Raw genomic sequence first — 22,387 nt, 5'->3', positions numbered from 1 at the left:
GTATGTCGGGTGATTGTTATACTATTATTTTTTCAAAACCATATGTCGTAACTAAAAAATCATAAACTGAATATTAAGCATAATTTTTGTTTATAAAAATGTAGAAGAGAAAATTATTAACTATATGCAGATAGAGATAAAGTATTACCTTCTACTGTCAGTGATTAGCTGTCAATAATCTGAAGCTGTTCCAATATACCCAATAAGTTATTCATATCGCCTTATTAAACTTCTATCGTTGGTAAGCTATACGTCGTCCGAATTGACAGACAGCGTGTACGGATAAGGTGAGTTACCGTTGATAAGTTTATTAAGACAGAAAAGTCAAGTATAGTTACAATTTTTATCTCAAGTAAGAGATAGACTGTATATTGGGAACGGCCGTTAAACGCGTAAAAGAAAAAAAAAACACGGAATACGCGGGACCTAATGGTATGTGATCACTTCAGTGTACCTGGTTCTGGAAGGTAACCATGCGTGGGCCAGGAAACTTTATCCAAAGAAGTTCATTCAAGTCTGGTTGTACGTTGTAAGTTCTTTTGAAAACCATTATTTAGAGGAACTGAGATACTGGATTCTAGCGGTACGAATCATGCCAAACAGCTCTTCGGAACACTCCAAGCGATGAAAATATTCACTAAATGTTTTTCCAAATGTGAATACATAAAAACTAACAAGATTTAATTTTACAATATAAATATTATATATTTCCTAAACATACTTGGAAATTTGAGCATTATTTTAACATGCTTCTTCAAAATGAAACGAAATTGCTGTACTGGCCTAATACATATAAGCAGCGGTCGGCCAAAATTCTATGAAATTTATTTAGTTACCGAATTTATAAAAAGGATTATACGAAAAATTTTGTTATAGTTTCTGAGTTTTAAAATTGGTTGATTAGTGTAGTTAATCTTTGTAAGGTACATATGAAAAACAGACACTAGAACTTAGATATATTGGAAATTAAATTAATACGGAATACTTGAGAGAGAAATAGAATAAAAAGTAATTATATAAAATAACCATAAATTTCAGTAGCGAGAGCTTTAAAAGATATTTAAAAGGCTAGTTACAACCGAGAATTTACAGTGTTTCGGGCGCATTTTCCGTTTCAAAAGCTCTATCTATTTTCTTCTAATAGTGGAGTTATTTCATCGTTGCGGGCGTTTCAATCTTACCTGAACCTATTTATTTACAAAGGATAAGGCAGAGCTTTGAGATGAATGTTGCGTTTTCATTTACAATGGAACATAATCATGTTGTTGACTAGTTTGTTCCAACAGTTTGTTATTGTCCTTTTTTGGAATAAGCGTTACTGTGCACGATAAAATAATATTTAGATTTCTTTTTATTATAATGATATCTGTAAGTATATTTAAGTAATTTTTTTATTGGTTCCCAAACAACATACATATTTATAATTACAAAATAACGCTAGTTTAAGTAAACCATGATAAACTATATGTTAACGTCAATTAGGTAAATGGAAACACGAATGATGGCGTGATATTTAACTAAAATAAATGTAGAGTTATTTAATACATATATTTTCTTAAAGGATTTAAACTCTTGTTTTGTAAACTGTTTTTTGCTTTAACTGTTGGTTAAAAATATTTATTTATTATTTGATCTAAGCTTTTGTTGCCGTTGCTGGTCATCATCGAGTTTGAGCGCGTTTTAATAATATATAAATGAAATGAAATATATATTTATTGCACACCAAAATATATCTTTATTGCACACCACAAAAAAATTTAATATAACCACATTCGAGAATACATAACAAGCAATAGGCGCCTTATCGCTTAAGAGCGATTTCTTTCAGGCAACCTGTACTGACTTAAGTCAAATAGTTTTAGCTGTTGATAAGGTGTTGGTGGTGTTATCGATATACATATAATTTAAACATACACATACATCTGTTATCTTGCTTGTATTGCTTAAAATAGACCTTATACTCTATTTTTTTCACAGCTATAATAATAATAATAATAGTATTGACACACTTTTTACACAAATTATCTTGCCCCAAGTTAAACATATGTATCCTGTGTTATGGGTTACAAGACAATGATATATTTAATACAATATACTTACTTAAACATACATAAATTCATATAAACATACATAAATACATTTAAACATCCATGACTCGGAAACAAACATCCATATTCATCATATAAATGCTTGCACCGGGATTCGAACCCGGGAACTCTAGTTTAGTAGGTAGGATTGCTAACCACTCGGCTACACAGGTTGTCGTAGCTATCCCAGTGCATCTAGAAGCATAAATGATCTAAGGTTTTCCCAAATAATGGGGAAATTAAAACTAAACGTCTCTTCCCGCCTCTTGAATTGTAGGTGACGTTAAAGTTAGTTGACTCATTGTCCTCACTTCAACTCATATTGTCAAATACAATTACTTCTTAAAATTAATGACGAAATACGAACAACAATAATTTTCCCACGTTAAAGAGTCCATTTTTTTCAATAAACAGTCTTCTATTTGCAAGTCAGTTCGAAATTTTAATAAAACCTTTGATTAGTTAACTCCTTGGTTACCATGTTTTGCAATGACGTTCAATACATATAGAAAATTCACGCCATACAAAAACAAAGCCTAAATTTGGCACATGCCACAAATTACACCATAAGAAACTTGGACTGTCATATTACATACATACATTTCTGCATTTACTCCAGCTGTTTAAAATATTTTTGGTCAATAGGCAGCAATATTTAAATAGGCAGCGTATTTTGATTTCAGAACCCGATTTGGACAGTGACATCAGTGGAGTAGCAGTTAGGTATTATTTTAAATCCTGATGAAAAAGAAGGTTGTTGTCATAGGCACATAAGTGAATTTGCGAGAAACTGTCATAACCATAATGTTAACACCAGGAACAGACATAAGCTTATAATGCCTACTACTCGGCTAAGTCGAGTTAGCAAGTTTTTTGTGGGGCGATGTATATGCTTTTACAACAGGATCCCAGAAAATGTTCAAAACAAAAGTATTACGTTATTCAAAAGAATTGTTAAAAAACTTTGTGTGGTAAAGGTTACTATAACATAAATGACTTTCTTAATGATACCACAGATTGGGAATGGAGCGACCGCCCTCAGGCTATTAAATAATAAGTTTAATTGTACAATGTTAATTTGTAAATGTTACTTAATTGTAAAACATTTTTTTGATGAAAAAAAAAAGCGCGCTGAGTTTGTTGCGCCCATTCTTCTCAGGCCTGAGGCATTCATTTTGGAATGGGTGGTAGTTTTTTTTTACATTCAATAAGTGATGTCACATCCTATTTTGGATAAAAATATTTGAATTTGAATTTGCTATAAGTTTTACGTTTGTCAGTCTGTCCCTATTTTCGGATCAATATCTATTCTTTTTTACGTTTTTTATCAAAAATCACACTCATTCATACACGTACATTCGAAAGATATTTCAATGCTTTTAATACTTTACTTCACTTTTAAGCGACTAAGGAGACAAGTGTGCTTGCATTGTCTGTAAGCACACTTTTGCCGTTCCACTATCAGACTGTTAATAATATGTCCATATGTATATATAGAACATCATTGATGATTCGAATAGATTAAAGTTATTATTCATTTAATTCTATATAAATCAAATTATTTATTTTTGTTTTCGTAATCTACAAAGGATACAATGTATTTGTGATGACTAAAATAAAAAATAACAATAATTATGTTTATTATAATGTTTATTATATTTTATCTGTCGGTACAATACATAATACATGAACTTCTCCAAATATGTAGTTAATATAATTAACAAAAATTAGCAACAATTATTTCTACAACTAATGTTAAGCTACAGTTGGGAGACAGGAGCTCAAACTAGATAGAACCTGTGCTGTGAGTCTACATTACACTGAAAAATATGTTTATTTCCAATATGTAGTTAGTATAAATAAAAAATATGTTAGCAATAATTATTTCTACACATGTTAAACTACATTTGGGTGATAGGAGCTCAAACTAGGTAAAACCTGTGCTGTGCGTCTACATTACAATGCAAAATTAGTTTATTTCTTCCAATATGTAAAATAATATAATTAAAATATATTGATTTATACGAAGTACAAAAGTTTATATTCAAAACGTCGCATATTCAGTTGTTAATAATAAAAAAATGTAATTACCCGAAACGTGCATGAGCTGCATCTGTTTCAGATAGGGCCCCCCCGGTTGGGTCGCGGGGGGGCCTATTGGATAAAAAAGACTGCTGTTGTTGACGCTTCTCCTCCACACTGCTGTAAGATGAGTCCCGGACTACGTACGAACTCTCTCTGACTTCTCTTTTGAACTCTTGCTATGGAACAATAAGTGGAATAAGTAAAAGTGAAAAGGGAAATATTCATTGTATTATAAACCAAGTTTGATGTTCAAGAATTCTTGTACATTTTGTATATATGAGAGGGGGCAAAAGCGCAAAGGACTCACGAGATGGGGAATGGTGAGGCACCCTTGAACACTTGCAAAACCCGGGGTCAGGAGGTGCGTTTTCCGGCCTTTAAGGTTGAAGCTATATGCTTGAAGGTTCGTGAGTCGTATCGGGAAAGCTGAAGCCAGTCAATGATTCCACAAAGATGCTGTACGAGGCAAGAAATTTCTCGAAAACGCACTGTTGTACAATGCTAGACGTCAAAATGATGCGGGAGAAATTTCGCATCTTGACGTAATGTCCGGCTAACTAACAGCTCTACGCAACGCTAAAGAATCAAGTCAATTAGACTAGAACGGAAATTATTCGAGCCTCTCTTCGTTTTACATATTAAAATATAAATAAAGTTTTGCTACGGTTTTTATATTCATGATGTTGAAGTAAGATGATGACAATATGAATATTATTAAACTAACAAGAGATGCAGCTAATATTGGTGCTATTTTAATTTATTTAGTTTCAATAAATCTTTAATTGGCCGTTATTGCCTTTCATGCCTGTTCCAAACGAACATTATTAACGACGTAAGATGATGCAGTCTCAGTTCTATTTCTAGTATCTTGATATGTACACATTTTTTTGGATTAAGTATCATTTTATTTTTATTACACCACTTGCAATATTATCCAGGTCAGTTTGAAAAAGTCTTATGTCATTCTGAGACTTAATTTCGTTATAAATTTTTAAGTCGTCTGCAAACGTAAAACATTTTCTAGATGTTATTTGTTCCAAAATATCATTAATTAAAGCGTTAAAAAGTACAGGACCAACATGTGAGCCCTGAGGAACGCCCGATGTAGGAAAAAGGTATATAAATAGTAACAATTTTCAGTGACCCTCTGCCTTCTGTTTTTAAATAAGATTGTAACAAACTTAATAATATACCATTAATCCCATAGAATTTTAATTTTGAAAGAAGTGTTTCGTGGTTCACTTATCAAAAGCGCTAGAAAAATCTGTGTATATGCAATCAATCTCAGCTTTGTTGTCTACGCCCGAAGAAAGATCCGTCACGATATAATCTAGAATGTTACCGAGAGTTGACCTGCGTCTACGAAAGCCATGCTGTGCATTCGACATAACGTTCTCTAGATGTCTGGATAAAATAGGACAAATATTTTTTTGAATATCTTAGGAAATATGCTTAAGATTGATACAGGCCTATAATTAGTGATATTATATTTACCACCTTTTTTTGTATGGGTATTTACGTTTTGTTTGGAATAAATATTAGTTCTTAGTAAGAAATTATTATCAATACGATATAATCAATTCAATTCTTAAATACGTTACTATTATAATAGTTTAAAACATTTCGTAATATTAAAAATGTTTTTCCTATAAAGTAAACTAAGCAAAAACTCTTCAAATTTCGCCTCAGCGCACATCGTTACCAATAAACCTTATTTAGCAGTGCATATAAAGTGACCCATATTACACACAACCTACATTCGCAAGTTTGCACTAATTTCACGTTAGCGAACACCGTGAAGTGTAATAGAGTTCAATTTCATTAAACACGTGTAATGTACTTACGCGACTTGTGTAAGTGTCCGAGTCCGTGTCGTCAGATCGGTCGACTCGACTGAACGAATCGCGCGAGTAGTCGATGAACTTGTTGAGTTGGGTGTTGCGTTGTGTCTCTCGGTCCAGTGTACTTTGACCGAAACGGTCCGAGCTTTTATCCAAACTTGAAACAAATTATAGACAATTAAGGCAATATTCAATATATAATAATTTTAAGTGTTTTTAAAACAATAGGACTGTATTTTAAGCTTTCGCACTATATGAACAGGGTGCGGACTTTTTTTTATGACAATCAGGGACGAGACTAGCAGGATGACATACCCATTACAATACAGTACCCCTCCGGATTCTTGAAAAACCCAAAAATTCTGAGCGGCACAATAGTTGCGCTCGTCACCTTGAGACATAAGATATTAAGTCTGGGCAAATACCCAAAAATTTCACAAACTACGGCGCCCTTCAGACCGAAACACAATAATGCTTACACATTACTGCTTCAGGGGAGAATAATGCGCCGTTTTCCCATAATCTAGCCAGCATCCTGTGCAAAGACACCTCCCACTGGTAAAACCCCTAAGTCTCTTACTTGGGTCTGGGACTTCCCTATTCTTTTAATGCCCTGGGCTAGCTCAGGGCAGATGACTTTGTTCTGATGTTAGAAAGAAGTTTGCATTAAAATGATTCGATAAATTTGCTTGCAAAGTACGAGGTTTTAGTATCAACTCATGTAGGTATAAATAGAGATAAGTAGAAGATTTTCTAAATAAGTTTTGTTAACAAACAAAGGTTCATTCTACTCGTTCCATCAGAGCGCTCTTACCAATTGAGCCAACCTTTCGAGTGCCGAATGGTTCGTAAATCTTGGTATATTTTGTTCAATTCTCAGGTTGTGGCTCCATCTATAGGATTGGGTCGCGGGTTCGAGTCCCGCATCGTTCATAAATTTCGGTTACAAATTTAATTTGTATTATTATTAATCCCAGTAGTAAGGTATATCAGATTAAAATAATTGTTTTTGACTATATATTATACACATATAGTAGATACATAATCGTACGCAAACCATCACTCTTCAAACAGATTATACTATTTCTACTTTACTTATGTTCGCCTAGTACCAATAATAGTAAAAATTAAAAAAAATATTGAATTATTTTAATTACATTTTTTTTATGAAAATAAGGGACGAGATGAGCAGGGCGTTCAGCTGGTGGTAATTCATACGCCCTGCCTATTACAATGCAGTGCCGCTCAGGATTCTTGAAAAACTCCAAAAATTCTGATCGGCATTGCGCTCGTCACCTTGAGACATAAAATGTTGAGTCTCATTTGCCCAGTAATTTCACTTGCATTAAATGATATTTTTTCCATAACGCTATTTTCCATAATAAATACATAAAAATAATAATAAACTTACCTATTGTTGGCCATCATTTGTCTCGTCCTCTCAACGGAGTCCCATGGGTCTTTCCGCGGCGGTATTGTCTTCCCTCCCGGATCCCCGCTGTCTCCTATACCTTTTTAATTGGAAAGATAAGTTGACACTTGGGAATATATTTCAAAATTGATTTATGAATTTAATATCTGAGCATCTTTAATGTTTAACAGTCTGAGGTAATCTTCACTTAGATTAGGTGCAAATTAAACCATTTTTTGTTTTTGTTTTTCATGTTTAAATGTGTTTAATTAACTTTTCATTTTTGATATCTTTCAGTAATTATAATAAATTGAAATATGGCTAATAATAACAAAAGTTTGATTCATTTTTTTTTCATAATATTATTTTCAGATACCTTAATATATTTATATTCTGTATTCCTAGGTATAGATTAATATATTTTTAATTAATGTCATGCAATCCCAAAAAGAATCAATGATAAAGATGTCGCTGTATTTATATTCTTGGATTAAGGATTGATCTTCACTGCGCTCCAACTAGATATCGCCCTACCTAAGAACAATAGCTTTTTTAATACGGCAACTTTATATTGTAACTAGTGGGCGTGGCATCTTGACACTCAATGGCATATTTCAAATTTTGTAACGTATATACGCTTCGTGTTATTTTACATTGGCATTAATAAAATACAAACATACTTACTAATGTTAAGTGATCCCGGTGGCTTTCTTATTTCTTGTAGTATTAATTTTACAAAGGTTTAGTACGCAATACGGCATTTTAGTTTCAATTATTAGCAAAGTTTAACAGAACTTAAACCACCCCACTTGGGCGTAGTATTAGTAAGCGCAGTTTGCGACTTACCCTGCGGTATCTAGTCGGAGCGCAGCGGAGATCAATCCTTAATCTGAGTTTATATTACTTTAAAAATATATTTGTGCATTTTTATGCTTTATAAGGTACCCAAAGTTACAATTGGTAAGTGACATCAAAGACTATTAACCTACTTGAAATAGATTTAGGTATTAACTTTAATTATTAAAGTAATGTTTGATTCTTTTTGCGTGATCTAAAGCAAAAAATAACAATAGTATTGTATTTAGATAATTTATACGTCTAGATAGAGTCTCTTCCTGTAAGGCAACGCATGACAACAGCCGACGTTTATCTACTGAAACGTCCGGGCAACTAGAGCGGCTTTTTTCTTTAGACAGTCAAACGTCCAGGCAACCAGAGTGGCCCAGTCGACTTGCGTATTTATTTTGTGTTATAATCTGTAGTATGAGTGAATTAGCTTGTCAAATACGATTTTTAAGACTCTATGGTAAGTAATTGTAATAGGCTTATCTTTAAATATCAAGTATCCGAGCAAAAATTAAAAGAAATAATTAATTGAAAATCGCTTTGCGGGGGGAATTGTCATTTGTTTATTTTTGTAGTGTCAAGTGTTTTGTTATTGTTTTGTTTATCATGTAAGTGTAATATTTTAATTACGTATTATATTTGTTTTATATATGAAATTAATCCTCATGATATCTAGTTTCCGATTTTATCTACAAATTACATTTAAAATTCTTCTTACGACATTAAATCGACAAGTTATAACAGTATGATCGATACTACTTTATCGATTTGGTTTAAATATCAAATTTTTATTGTAATCCAATAAATTAACAGTAAATCATTGCTTGTAATAGGGACAAAATATCATAAATATAATGTTTATAATATTCAACAATCTGGATGTATTGAGACAACCAAGTATTTCACGTTTTACTTGTGCATTCCGCAGATAAATTGTAGGTATATACTAAGAATGGGTGCTTTATTTTAGTTTAATGCAACAATCCCGTAAGTCGAAGTAATGACATATTAATATCAAAAAATAGGTTATATAGTCTATTTCAATAATAATCAAGTTTTATTAATGTGTGCGCTAATATTTTACATAAAATCTAAATATAATGAAAATGTTATCACATTTCTACCTATAATCTCGAGCTTTAACCTTTTATTTATATATAACTTGGGTTCAAAAACATAATTTATGATTTTACACGTTGATTTTCTATACTTTTAACTACTTGAATGTATTTTTTATATAGCCATAGGTGGAGTCGTTAGGTAATTATATCGCTTTTAATAATCATGAATCTCGCGCTCGCCGTCGGATAATCTTAATCGCGTCATCGGACGTTCCGCTACCTGCCAGCTGTCATTAATCGGACGTTGCAGTAGTTATTACTTTAATGTGCGAGAGTTGCAAAAAATAGAGTATAACAGTCGCTGTTATTATTTTCGATTTGTTCACAGCTGTCACTGCCTATCTAGACGAATACATTATTTAATTAATTATTAAATCAACATTTTAATTATTAAATTAACAATATGTAGACATATTCGACGTGAGTAGAGACAGAGAGAAATAGTGAATATAAGCGATGTGAAAAGAGTCATAAAAGGCGAAAAATGGTCACTCTTAAGTATATAACACTCTGGTACACATACACCGAGCGACTTCGAAAGAAAGCTAAGACAACGATAAAGTGTACGGTTAACTGACGACAAAGGAAGAAAATGTATGCATCAGTTATTCTTTTAAATGTGGGCACGGCCTAATAGAAATCAAATAAATTAAAACCAATTGCTAAAACACTTTTGGATAGCTGCAGGGCGAATAAAACTGTCTGGCCATAAATATTGTCAGAACTTAAAAACTTCTATATTTTTTTTAAATTTAATTTAGGAATGCGGTTATTATTTTAGAAACTTCTGGCATATTCCGCCATTACACATAGTTTTTCCAGATAAACAAAGGGTATTCTGGTAGATCCGAAAAAGTGCACATTATGCACTACTTAAAAGTGCAGTTATAATTAAATGCTGAAGCTTAATATCAATTTTATAACATTTCTTATAGTTAGATATGTTATCTAAGAAGTATGCGATATATTAATTTAGGTATAAATTGTCACTAAATGTGAAGAAAACTGGTAAACTTTGCGTAAATGTGGTATAGTTATTTTGTTTTACCTGAAATTCGTTAATCAAGTGCTAATCCTTAAAAACACTATTTAATAATACCTTTTATACTAAAACCGAATGATTGTACTATTATGACTCAGTTTATTAAAAAAAAATCAAATTTAATATTAAATCACAATAATGGAATGGGGTGTTAGAGAAAACAGAATTGCACTGAATGCCTAACACAAAGTGGGTTTGAAGCATTAAGTCATTACAAAAGTTAGGTATCTGTCGCATGTTCGTATATCATACTATCGATAGAACTACCAACACATCGTTTGTTGAAGACTATAAAAGACCAAGGCGGCTGCGAGCTCTTGGAACTAAAATCTGAACAACTGCATTTCAAAAGTTCTGTTAAGTCGGTACTGCACGAGGCATCCTCAAGAGATGTTGGCTCGCCAAATTCTGGCAAGAGACTGAGTTGAGTCTCGAAGACCTCGAATTGTTTGAAGACAAGACAAGAAAACTCACTACATTTGGATAATTATGATATTGCGAAAAATAACGCCTTGTTCAATAAATTTTCTTGAAGGTTGGTGTTAATCGTCGATAAAGAGCACATGCCCAAAACAATCCCTACTATTGAAGAGAGTGTCTCGATTGAAATGCTTGCCGTCAATATATGCGGAAAAAATCCAGAAATCAAAAATCAAAATGACGAAGTATACGCTCATAACACCAAAGAAGTTTCACAAGTGGTCGGAAAAGTGCGTCATTCATGGTATGGTAGGGATAGTTTTTATCAAGCTGTCACCGAGTTCAATTTTGTGAAAAAGTAGTGAAGACTTCAGCAAAATATTGACGAATGATTAAAGAACTTCACCTATTGAAATAGGTCACAATCATAATAAACTTATAACAGACTAGCTGATGCCCGCGACTTCGTCCGCGAAGATTAGTAGGGTTTTTATTACTAGGGTTTTAAGAAATAATAATCAAGTTTGGAATTGAAGGTTATCTCCAGTTGCGGTTACCGTTTTTGCTACCGTTCCCACCACATTAATCTTATTTCGAGGAAGATTGCTCTGGCAAACTAAATCTACTTTTGGTATAGTTATTGCTCATTGACGTGAATTTCAGTTTTTCACAAATCCCGAGAGAACCATGAATTTTTCCAGGATAATATGTAGCCTATGTCCTTTTCCAAGCTCTAGTCTAGTAGCTCCGGCATAAACGCGTAACAAGCATACTTATACATTATTAAAGATATAAAATTATCTGTTACCTGTACTCCCATATCTCTTAACCCGTTCGCTGTCTAAAGACGACAGAGGACTGTTCTGGTCCAGGTCATCTTGAGAGCCGCTGTATGAGCTATACATTTTGTAGTTGGACTTCTTTTCCACTACTCTCTTGGTAGTTGTCACAGGACTGTACCGATCTGTAGGACTACTGACCCTAAATGTAAATAACCATCATTAATATACAAATTTGAAATGTTTGGAATATGGATGAAGAAATGGAATGGTTTACGTGCGAGAAACGATTTGCGAGTTTGTTGCCGTTGATAATCTTGCATGTTATTAAGGTTTTGGGAAATATTTGTCACGTTTGTCAATGTTTGTGATCATTGAATTAAAGCAAAAACGTGTGGACTTATCCAATGATAAAAAAAAAAATATTGAATTAGGAGTTACTTTGCGGAAATCCATAATTATACAAATGATTTAAGTTTTCTTTAGTGTTAATTCCGCCAATATTTGTCTTTAAAACAATTCGACACGCCACGAGACTCAGAATCTTAGTCTCGTGCCAGATTTTGGCGAGACAACACGACCTGAGGATGCCTCGTGTAGAGGCGAAACACGTGTCGAATTGTTTTAAAGACAAATATTAGCGGAATTAAGACTACTACAGAAAACTTAAATCATTTGTATTATCCAATGATAACTAACATAAAAACTAAAGACATAAACAGAATAAAAATAAATACATTAACATAACAGTTGTGAAAATAATACCGAAGAAGCAGTTCATGTTGACTGTGTCAATGCCAATAAATGCCTCAACAAAAATCGCAGCGATAGGGAAGATAATTTGCATTTACATTAGTTAGATAGACTCATAATTTGAAACCTATGAAAACTTTGAATTAAAATACAAGAAAATCTGAGCCTAGTTAAATATCCCTCGCAAAACATAAACACATTTACCGTGTTCGCACTTTGTTCACTCAATCATTAATTTAGCGCCGATCGCATCGCACGTTAGTTGCAAGAATAATGTATTGTTATACTGTCACACGTACCGGTTAATTGGACTGGCAGTCCTATTCAGAGGGACATCCTTTCTCATTAGTGGGCTCGTTCTACCGACTGGACTAGTAGCTCTATATGGGCTAGTTGTTCTATATGGACTATTAGATCTAATATCCAATCGAGACCCATTACCCAAATGCTTAGATGTTATGGGACTAGCAGTTGCATTTCTGGGACTCTCCGAATCGTATCTGAATGTTTCCTTTTTGTTAATCCTTGATGTGTAAGAATCGGTGACGTCAAAGGACTTTTCTTTGATATCAGGTCCGTAGGTTTTGTAATAATCAGTTGAATTCCGTCGTTCTTCCTTGCGATCTATAGAGCTGGTGTTGTATTTGGTTGCGTTGGATTCGTATATATTGTACTGATTTTTGGGACTTTCTGAACCTAAGCGAGTAGCTGAAACAAGAGAAGATGCTTAATGCATTTTCTGTTAAATTATAATTTCATTCTTGCACACAAAATAATAACTAACTATCGTCAATAACTTAGTTGACACGAAATACGGATATGTTGGTGGTGCAATTATATGAATGTTTTAGTCTCAAATTAACAAACCAATCAGAGAAGGCCTCATAAGCTAACGACCACTAAAATTGGCAAAATATCATTGCCTTACGATATCATTATAATGTACCCGAGACATTACAATATCACTAAAACCAGGCCGTAAAATTGCAAGAAATGAAGTCGATTGACAATCTAGTGTTTAATTATAATAAGGCTTCTGGAAACCCAAGCGCTGGCAGCTATTTTAGTCAACGGATCAGCCAAGCTATCCAACGCGGAAATGCTGCCAGTATTCTTGGTACGCTTCCACGCAATGATAGTTTTAATTTTATGTAGTCATAGTATTGTAAATATAGTTATAAGATTTGTTTTGTTTATTACTTATTATAATATCACTAATGAAATTGCAATTTACAATACACGGCTTTGGCAATAAACCTGCAACATATTTGTTATTTAAAACTGAGAGAAAAACTTTGAAGTTAAGAAATGAAACTTAGAATTTTGGTTTGTCTAATAATCCTGAGCGACATTGCACTGTAGTGGTATTCATAATCCTTTATTTGTATAAAACATGGTAAATTGTTACAATATATATGTGTCGTACATGCTTAGCCAATTCATGTATTCGCATGCAAATCTTTATGTTCGTCTCATTAAATTTTCTAATAAATAAAAATAGTTTAAAAAAAAAACTAAAAAACACGCTGTGGTTGAAAAGATAATGTTTTAAATTTAAAATTAACATCAATTCCAGCCTTATCGACGACAGATGAAAATAATATATAAATTAACAAAAATCTTCTTTTGAAAATGAAAATGTCTTCAGTTTGAACGAAATCTGGCCGTTTAAAGTGGGTTTAAATTGCGCCCAAATGAGTCGGTTATAAACAAACATATATACAGGTGAAGCTAATAAAAAGCGTGTCAAAAGAGGTAAAAACATATTTTATTCTATCAACGAAATTCGAATCATTTTCAAATAAAAACTATACCTTTGAAGTATGTTCAGCTAATATTAGCTACTTTCTAAGAAAATCTGTCTACATACAGAATATCAAAGACATTTCACTGACGCGGCGGAATGGAAAACTTGTTGCAGACCTTTTGAACCTCGATAAAAGTTCTATAAATACCTGGGCTTGACATTCTCGCATAAAGTGACGGACTCGCGTTCTCTCTGGGCTTCTTCGACCGTGACCCCACTCTAAATACGTGCGGCGATCCGTGTACGTCGTAACCGTTGAAGTAGACGTATAACTGTTGATAATTGTAATGTTTGAAATAAAACACTTTTAAAGGATTAAAACGCGTGTAATTGTAACTTTCTTTTTTGTTTTTTTTTTTGTTTTTTTTTTTTTATTTTTATGGAATAGTAGGACAAACGAGCGTACGGGTCACCTGGTGTTAAGTGATCACTGCCACCACATTCTCTTGCAACACCAGAGGAATCACAAGAGAAAGGCCGGCCCTTAAGGAAGGTGTACGGATATTAGATTTTATGCGTAAAAGTTACATTTTTATTTTAGTTAGCCCGACGTTTCAAGACCTTTCCAAATCTCAAAAACCATATGTCTTCAACAAATACCACCTACGAGGCAATAAATGGCGCTAAGCATAATAATGACAACTATGACAAATACTAATTTCATCTGCAGTCCCCCTGAAAACGAGATCTGGAAAGGTCTTGAAACGTCGGGTTAACTAAAATAAAAATGTAACTTTTAAGACAAAAATATAATGTAAAAACAGTTACAATCACACTCGTTTTAATCCTTTAAAAGAGTTTTATTTAAATGTGTAACACTCGCGTTAATCAAAGAAAATACTAAGTAATGTTTTAAATGCTTTTACAAGGTGATGTTCGGAAAGTGTGAAGTAAAAAGTACGGAACTACTATTTGTGAGTTGGAATGAAATATGAAGCCAAATTTAATTAAAAATTCAACAATTTTTTATGCAATTAGTAGGGAAAACGAGCTTAACGTCACTTGACGATATGTAATAACTGCTGCCTATATTACCTTGCAATGTCAAATTGAAATGAGATACCATTTGTGAGATGGCCACGGTAAGCCTGATGACGGTGATTTTTAAGCTAAACTGTCTTCAAAAAAATACCAATTATGGTTCACTAGAACGTAAGTATTTGAAGAATTAAGATAAATAAAGATAGGAAATAAGACAGATATAATGCGATTTAAAATCATCAAAAATATGATGATATAATCAAGTCTGTCGCTGATAATTTTGTCACTTTGATTGCGATGAAATTACTGCAGAAAGATTTTTTTAGCCTGCGGAAGAAAGTTCCCTCTTGAACTGAATTGAGGTAATTTGACATCTATGCTAATGGTAGTAAAATCATATGCAATGACAACGCATTAGGGATACCTTATGAATGAGGATACTCTTCTGTCATGTTGTGAACCTTTATAAGGGTTTGATAGGTTTCCCACATTACCCCACAATATCTCTCTTTTAGCCATAAGAAAAAAAGACGTATCGCTAGATCAAATACTTACACAAATTAATTTAATTTTGTAACTTTTAATAAAACTTACATTATAGTTATATTATAAATATAATATTTTATAACGAAAGCAAATATTATAATTGAAGAGAGTGTTAATTTAAAATATGCGTTAATGTGATTTATCCAAACAAAGAGCAAACGTGAATATATTTAAAAGCGCCTCAAGCTTAAAATGGTTTTAAAAATAATTGTAATACAACAATGGTTCATGTAACAAGTAAAGTTAGGAAACAACAAACTACTGGCACTCTACACAAATTGCACGATATTTTGTTGCACTGCACAATAAACACACTTTGTTACGTTACATGTTGTTCAGATGTGGAAGTACTTTTAAACTTAGTGTAAACAAGCTCTTTGTTCATTTACAAGAACGAAATCATAAAAAACCATAAACATAATAAGCAATAAGTAAGCATTATTGTATTAATAAGGAAAGAACTACATAAAGAATCTGAAACTTAAGAGGAATTGACAAGAAAGCAGAATAGAGAACAGCAAAATAAAAGATGGAGAGGTGACATTGAAAAAAACAGGTGGAAAGTTATTGGACTAGGACAGCTAGTAAGGACGGAGTACTATTGAAGAAGTTTGAGGAGGCCAAAGGGCACACAGGATAAGAGAATTTATAGTATTTTAGTAGCTGTTATCAAATAATATTAATTACTTAAAATAACTATTTCATTTAATGACGTTCTATACATATAAAATAAGGACATATCATTCGCAATCTGATATCGGAACGGAAAAAGTGTACTTTAAGACAATGTCAGCACACTTTTCTCTTTAGTCCGAATCGAACCTAAACTGAATAAATGTGTTACATTGCTGCTAATAAGCAATATATTGGTCAATAGACCAAGAATATTTTAAGCAACTGGAGTAAATGCGGCAATGTATAGATAAATTGTTTGAAGCTTACTATGGAGTAATTTGTGGCATGTTCCATATTTCAGCTTTGTTTTTATACGACTATATGTATAGAATGTCATTGATTTCATTATTAAAAACTAGGTTGTTTATTTATCATAACTACATTAAATTGAAATTGCTTTAACAATTGAAATTGAACCAATTAGCAATTATAAATTCGTCATTTACCCGATGTTTCCCCGGTGCCTTTGGCATGAATGTTGCTCGATATTTCGTCGATGACAATTTCTCGAGCGCGCACATAACGCTTCGTTTGTCGTGAACGATATCCAACTGCAGGTCACCTTTGACGCCGCATCCGCTTGTATCCAGTTCAAACGAGTGTGGTTTCAGCGGTTCTGCACCTTCGAGCGCACCAGGACTGAGTCGTACACCAGCGGGGTCAAATACTTCACATGTAAATGGACCACCCTGTAATGAAATAATTATTCAAACGTAATTGGAATATATAAATAAGGTATCGTGTGCCGGGTCGTCACCTTCCCTCGCATATTTGCGAATAGACCGATGGCTGGTCCATGCGTCTACTCGTGAACGGGTGCTGCTTGTGTCAGGATGACCTGCTATAGTAAATAAATCATTGTATTTATTGGAGGCAATTATGCACTAATTAAGACAGTAATCACGACCATCATGTTCACGAGGCATCCATCTTTACACAAACAATGATTACTTATGGTCCAATATACGATAATCTATAATTATACAGTTAATTCTTTATTACTTTATGAAATGACTGATGGTCGAGGTAAGCGGTAGCTCGTCCATGCGTCATGCTCGTGAACGGGTGCTCTGTGGCGGCTGGACGATCTTTAATTATTAAGCTTAAGAGGGGACGCCAGCAGCGTTATTCCATACAAACGTATTCCCCTTTTTTCTCCCTGGATAATGCTTCTAGAGAGGAGATTTTTTGTCACAAAATCAAGATATGCAAAAGCTATGTCTGTACGTTTTGTTTTTTTCAATCAACTAACTACATAAGAAAATATGACTCTTCAAACATCGTAGAAAATGCCATTTTTATACCGCCCTGTTCAGACGAATACGTAACAATTTTAAAAGGTTTTTAAGAAAAAAAGGAAAACGTACGGATATAGACTAGTTCTTCCTGAAAATATTGTATTAAAAATTTTTTTGGTAGGTTCAATATTTTAGGGGAAAACAGGGAAATACGAAACCTCTATTAAGTCAAGATTTTGTAGGTGAAATCGGTCTGAGCAGCATTTGTCCCTATCGCACTCTTCGGTTTAAAAATTTAAATCTAATTGACTGAATCTTAATATTAACAGTAAAATGTTTTGTAGATTGATACAAAATTTTTTATGAATTAAATACTTTTTTATTTTATTTTTCCGATGTGATATGTACTTAGTTTTTTTTTAATTCTTTTTAGTAATACAATGTATTAAAATACTATACTTTGCATACTTGAGATGTATTCATAAATATTTTAGCAATATGTGGAATCCAATAGAAATAATACGTCCAAGAAATAGAAATCATACAAGTAAAATACCTAAAACATGTCAACTATAATAATGCCGCACGACGGTTTCATAACACGAATTTATCGCTAGGGGACAGGCACAAGGTTCTGGGTCTCTCTTTCCTTCATATCAAATTCAAATTCAAATTCAAACACACTTTATTCATGTAGGTCACGGAAATGACACTCATGAATGTCAAAAAAAATAAAAATATTGTTTCTTATTGAATTTACCGCTTATTCGTAAAGGGTTGAGGTAATGAGAAGAAGTAGCAAGAAACTCATTGCCACTCTTTTAAGTCAAGATTTACATTTAAATTGTTTTACAAATCATTTCAATTACAATATATGCAAAGTGACGCAACAAAAATACTCAAATGTCAAAAAGTGAAAGGCTTACACGAGTGTGTCAAAAAAATCATCATAGTTCATAGTGTGATCGCCAGTATAGAGCTCACTCAACTATTCTTACAATTACGAGTTCTGTCAGTTCGCACTATAGCCGTATTTTTAATTAGACGAAGCCAACTGACAGTAGATAATGTCACTTTGTAAAATAATATTGCCATATGTTATCAGATCAATGAACAATGAGTGTGAATAGTTAATCATTCCAAACTATAAAAGAATATGATTTATATTGTACAATAAGACAGCAAACGTCAGTTGAATTCGTCTAATTAAAAATACGACTATAGACACACATCTCTATTCCAAGTCCCGTAAAAAAACACATAATGAAAATTCTGTAATCTGTCTCACTATATACAACTATATAAGACCTGCTCGTCTCGTCCCTTATTTTCATTCTTTTTCATTTCATTTCACACACACACACACACACACACACATTAAATGTAACAAAACAAATAAAATATAAAGTTTATTAAAGTATAACCCGAATATTGGAGGTGCTATAAAGTTACAAGAGACGACTAGATTTTTTGGTATTTTTAATATAAAATTGGTTCCTATAGAATTATTTAAATTTTCATTATAATCATCAATCACTATTACTGTTTCCGAAATAAATGGCGTAAAATTCCACCTTCCACCTTCGCACGACACGCCACAAGTTAGGATATCATCCCCACCATCTGGATGTGTGGCGGTCCTCCACAGTGCGGATTTCAAGGAGCTTTCTTCCACGTACTACAAAGCTGTGGAATAGGCTTCCTTGTGCGATGTTTCCGGAACGATACGACATGGGTACCTTCAAAAAAAACGCATACACCGGCCGGCAACGCTCTTGTGATTCCTCTGGTGTTGCAAGAGAATGTGGGCGGCGGTGATCACTTAACACCATGTCATCCGTACGCTCGTTTGTCCTGCTATTCCATAAAAAAACAAAAAAAAAGCGAGCCAGATGTAGGTACTTCAACTGTTTCATTTAAAAATGGTAAAATCTGATATTTATCCAATTTCTCGTCGTGTCCGATACAATCTGTGTTCACTCGGGTCATATTATCAAGTCTCTTTAGACGGAAACGTAAAGTTCAATTTTCGTTCGATAAGATTTTCTTTGTTATTCACGTAGGAGCTATATAAGATCAGTAACTAGCTGGCCCGTGGGAATGAGTAGTTTTCTATTATACTACGAAATGTTGAATTGTCATGTTTTAGTTTGTAATATTGCTAATAGATGGCTCTAAACGAAACATTTTTTTAAGTAAAGTAAAATCAATATTAAGCTTTGTTGTACATACATCAGTTATAGCGCGGAACTTGAGCCTTATATAAGTTTAACGGTTTGACTGAATGAACACGTAATTCTATATTTCTTACCAGTGGGAGGCTCCTTTGCACAGAATGCCGGCTAGATTATGGGTACCACAACGCCGCCTATTTCTGCCGTGAAGCAGTTATGTGTAAGCATTACTGTGTTTCGGTCTGAAGGGCACCATAGCTAGTGTAATTACTGGGCAAATGAGACTTAAGGCGACACTAAATGCCAGCGACCTTGAGTGATAAAAGTTCACGGTTGCCGGCCCGCCATCTATGTAACAAAGCCAATATTTTCAAAATTCATGGGTGGAAATCAGTTTATATACTTATAATCCTTGTTATTCACTACTAATCTGAATAAATAAACTTACACAAAAAAGTACAAGCTATAAGAATAACTTTTCTGAGAGAAGTACCAAAACGAGAACACTCCTCTAACTGCCACAGCCTGTATTGGCATACTTGGCGTCGATATATCGAGGGACGTTCAGTTCCGTGGTCACTTGGAAGAGAAGGCCAAACTGGCCTCAAAAAAGCTTGGTGTACTCAGTAAGGCGAGACAGTACTTCACTAAAAGCCACCGCCTGCAACTTTATAAGGCGCAAATTCGGCCTCACATGGAGTACTGTTCTCACCTCTGGGCGGGTGCTCCCCTGTACCAGCTTCTTCCATTTGACCGCATACAACGAAGAGCGGCTCGAATCATCGACGATCAAGTCATCTGCGATCGGCTTGATTCTCTAGCATTGCGTAGAGATGTGGGTTCTCTCTGCATCTTCTACCGCATTTATCACGGGGAGTGCTCAGAGGAGCTGTTCGGGTTGATTCCAGCGGCCGAATTCCACCACCGGATATTACGTGCTAAGTACCATCCGCAACACGTAGACGTCTGGCATTCCACAACCGCGCGTTTTGTCCGAAATTTCTTGCCTCGCACAGCCACTTTGTGGAATCATGTGGTCAACTACTTTGTGGTCTTCCCGAACAGATACGACTTTCTTACCTTCAAGAAAAAAACATACTCCCACTTTAAACGCCGGCAACGCATTTCTTGACACACCTGTTATTGCGAATGTCCATGGGCGGTTGCCTCACCTCTCCGCCTCTTGCCCGTTTGCCCCCTCTCATATAAAAAAAAGGCGTCACGCCATGCCAAAAAACTTCTTTAACTTCAAAGAAAAGTGGTAGTTCAAAAAGGCTCGGCAGTGTTAACTATAACCAACAGCAAGCATTAGCAACCTACAAATAAGACTTAAGGATATGTGTAACAGGATTAAGTAGTGTTCATAGCTCGAAATGCTATACTATCACCACAAAACTTGTCTCAAAACACCATGTTTGCGTGTTTTCTGCTTACTCTTCGCCTTAACATCTTATGTCTCAAGGTGACGAGCGCAATTGTAGTGCCGTTCAGAATTTTTGGGTCTTTCAAGAATCCTGAACGGCACTGCATTGTAATGGCAGGGCGCTTCAACTACCACCAGCTGAACGTACTGCTCGTCTCGTCCCGTATTTTCACAAAAAAAAAGTACGGAATTTCTACAAGACCACTTCCGAGAATATAGTATAATTCCGCAAATAACTTTATTATACACAAATAAAATTTAATTAACGATGCGGGATTCGAACCCACGTCCTCTGGCGTTCCGTGTCAGTGCTCTAACCAACTGAGCTAACCGTTCGAGTGACATATCGTCATAAAATCTTGTATGCTTTGTTCAACTCTCAGGTTGTGGCATCATCTACACGATCTACTTTACAGTTGATAACCTGCTCAACCCCAATATTTGCATATTAGGAAATTGACTTGAGATGTCGTTCTTGTAAATCTAAACAATGTGAGGGTTATCACTTTAAAAACATAACGCACGGAACGCCAGAGGTCGTGAGTTCGAGTCTCGCATCATAAAAAAAAACAAAAGTTTTTCAAATTTTATTTCTGTATTATCTTTATTATACGTTACAGCAGTGAGTAATTTACTTCTAACTAGGTACCAATAATTCGTTGCACACTAATTATAACAACATAGTAATATAAAAAGACTTTATCTTCATACTACAGTGCTAGAATCGACACACGCACACATACACACAATTTACACGGCCGCCAAGCAATCTTGGGAAGGCAAAAATATTGAGTGTCACGCCGTACGCCACCGAGAGTTAAATAAGCTGCGCTGTCGCATCGTCAATCTTTTTGTATGTACCAACCCTAGCGCTCTACTCAGACGTACCAACCCTAGCGCTCTACTCAGACGTAGTTATAAATTTCAAGGAGACTGCAGATTTACTCTACTGTCCTACTACTTGTGTTGTGCTATTACTGCTAACAAAAAAACGAATACTTGTATCGCTTGTTATAAGGTATCAAATTCAAATATTTTTATTCAAAATAGGATGTGACATCACTTATTGAAAGTCAAAAACTACCACTCATTCCGAAATGAATGAAGACCTGAGAAGACTGGGCGCGACAAACTCAGCGGGCTTTTTTCATCAAAATC

At 34.2% G+C, this 22,387-nt stretch overlaps 1 protein-coding gene across 2 annotated transcripts in view; it reads right to left on the bottom strand.

Moving 5' to 3' along the window:
* The window catches only part of LOC126971192 (filamin-C), a 162,298-nt gene that overhangs the window by 63,818 nt on the left and 76,093 nt on the right, over nt 1–22,387 (bottom strand). The window contains exons 12-18 of one of the 2 annotated variants that reach the window (XM_050817355.1): nt 16,841–17,083; nt 14,341–14,464; nt 12,685–13,093; nt 11,662–11,834; nt 7,425–7,524; nt 6,017–6,170; nt 4,179–4,348 (exon numbers count right to left, since the gene is read on the bottom strand). In XM_050817355.1, coding sequence (XP_050673312.1) covers nt 4,179–4,348; nt 6,017–6,170; nt 7,425–7,524; nt 11,662–11,834; nt 12,685–13,093; nt 14,341–14,464; nt 16,841–17,083 — 1,373 coding nt within the window. Of the gene's footprint in view, nt 1–3,719; nt 4,349–6,016; nt 6,171–7,424; nt 7,525–11,661; nt 11,835–12,684; nt 13,094–14,340; nt 14,465–16,840; nt 17,084–22,387 lie in introns of those variants that run through there. The other variant, XM_050817356.1, reaches the window with a different exon arrangement.

The sequence above is a fragment of the Leptidea sinapis genome, chromosome 23 (genome assembly GCF_905404315.1).
Source record: "Leptidea sinapis chromosome 23, ilLepSina1.1, whole genome shotgun sequence".
In the NCBI taxonomy this organism is placed as follows: Eukaryota; Metazoa; Arthropoda; class Insecta; order Lepidoptera; family Pieridae; genus Leptidea; species Leptidea sinapis.
The sequence above is the reverse complement of the archived record's forward strand: the minus strand, read 5'-3'. Positions and strand labels throughout refer to the sequence as shown.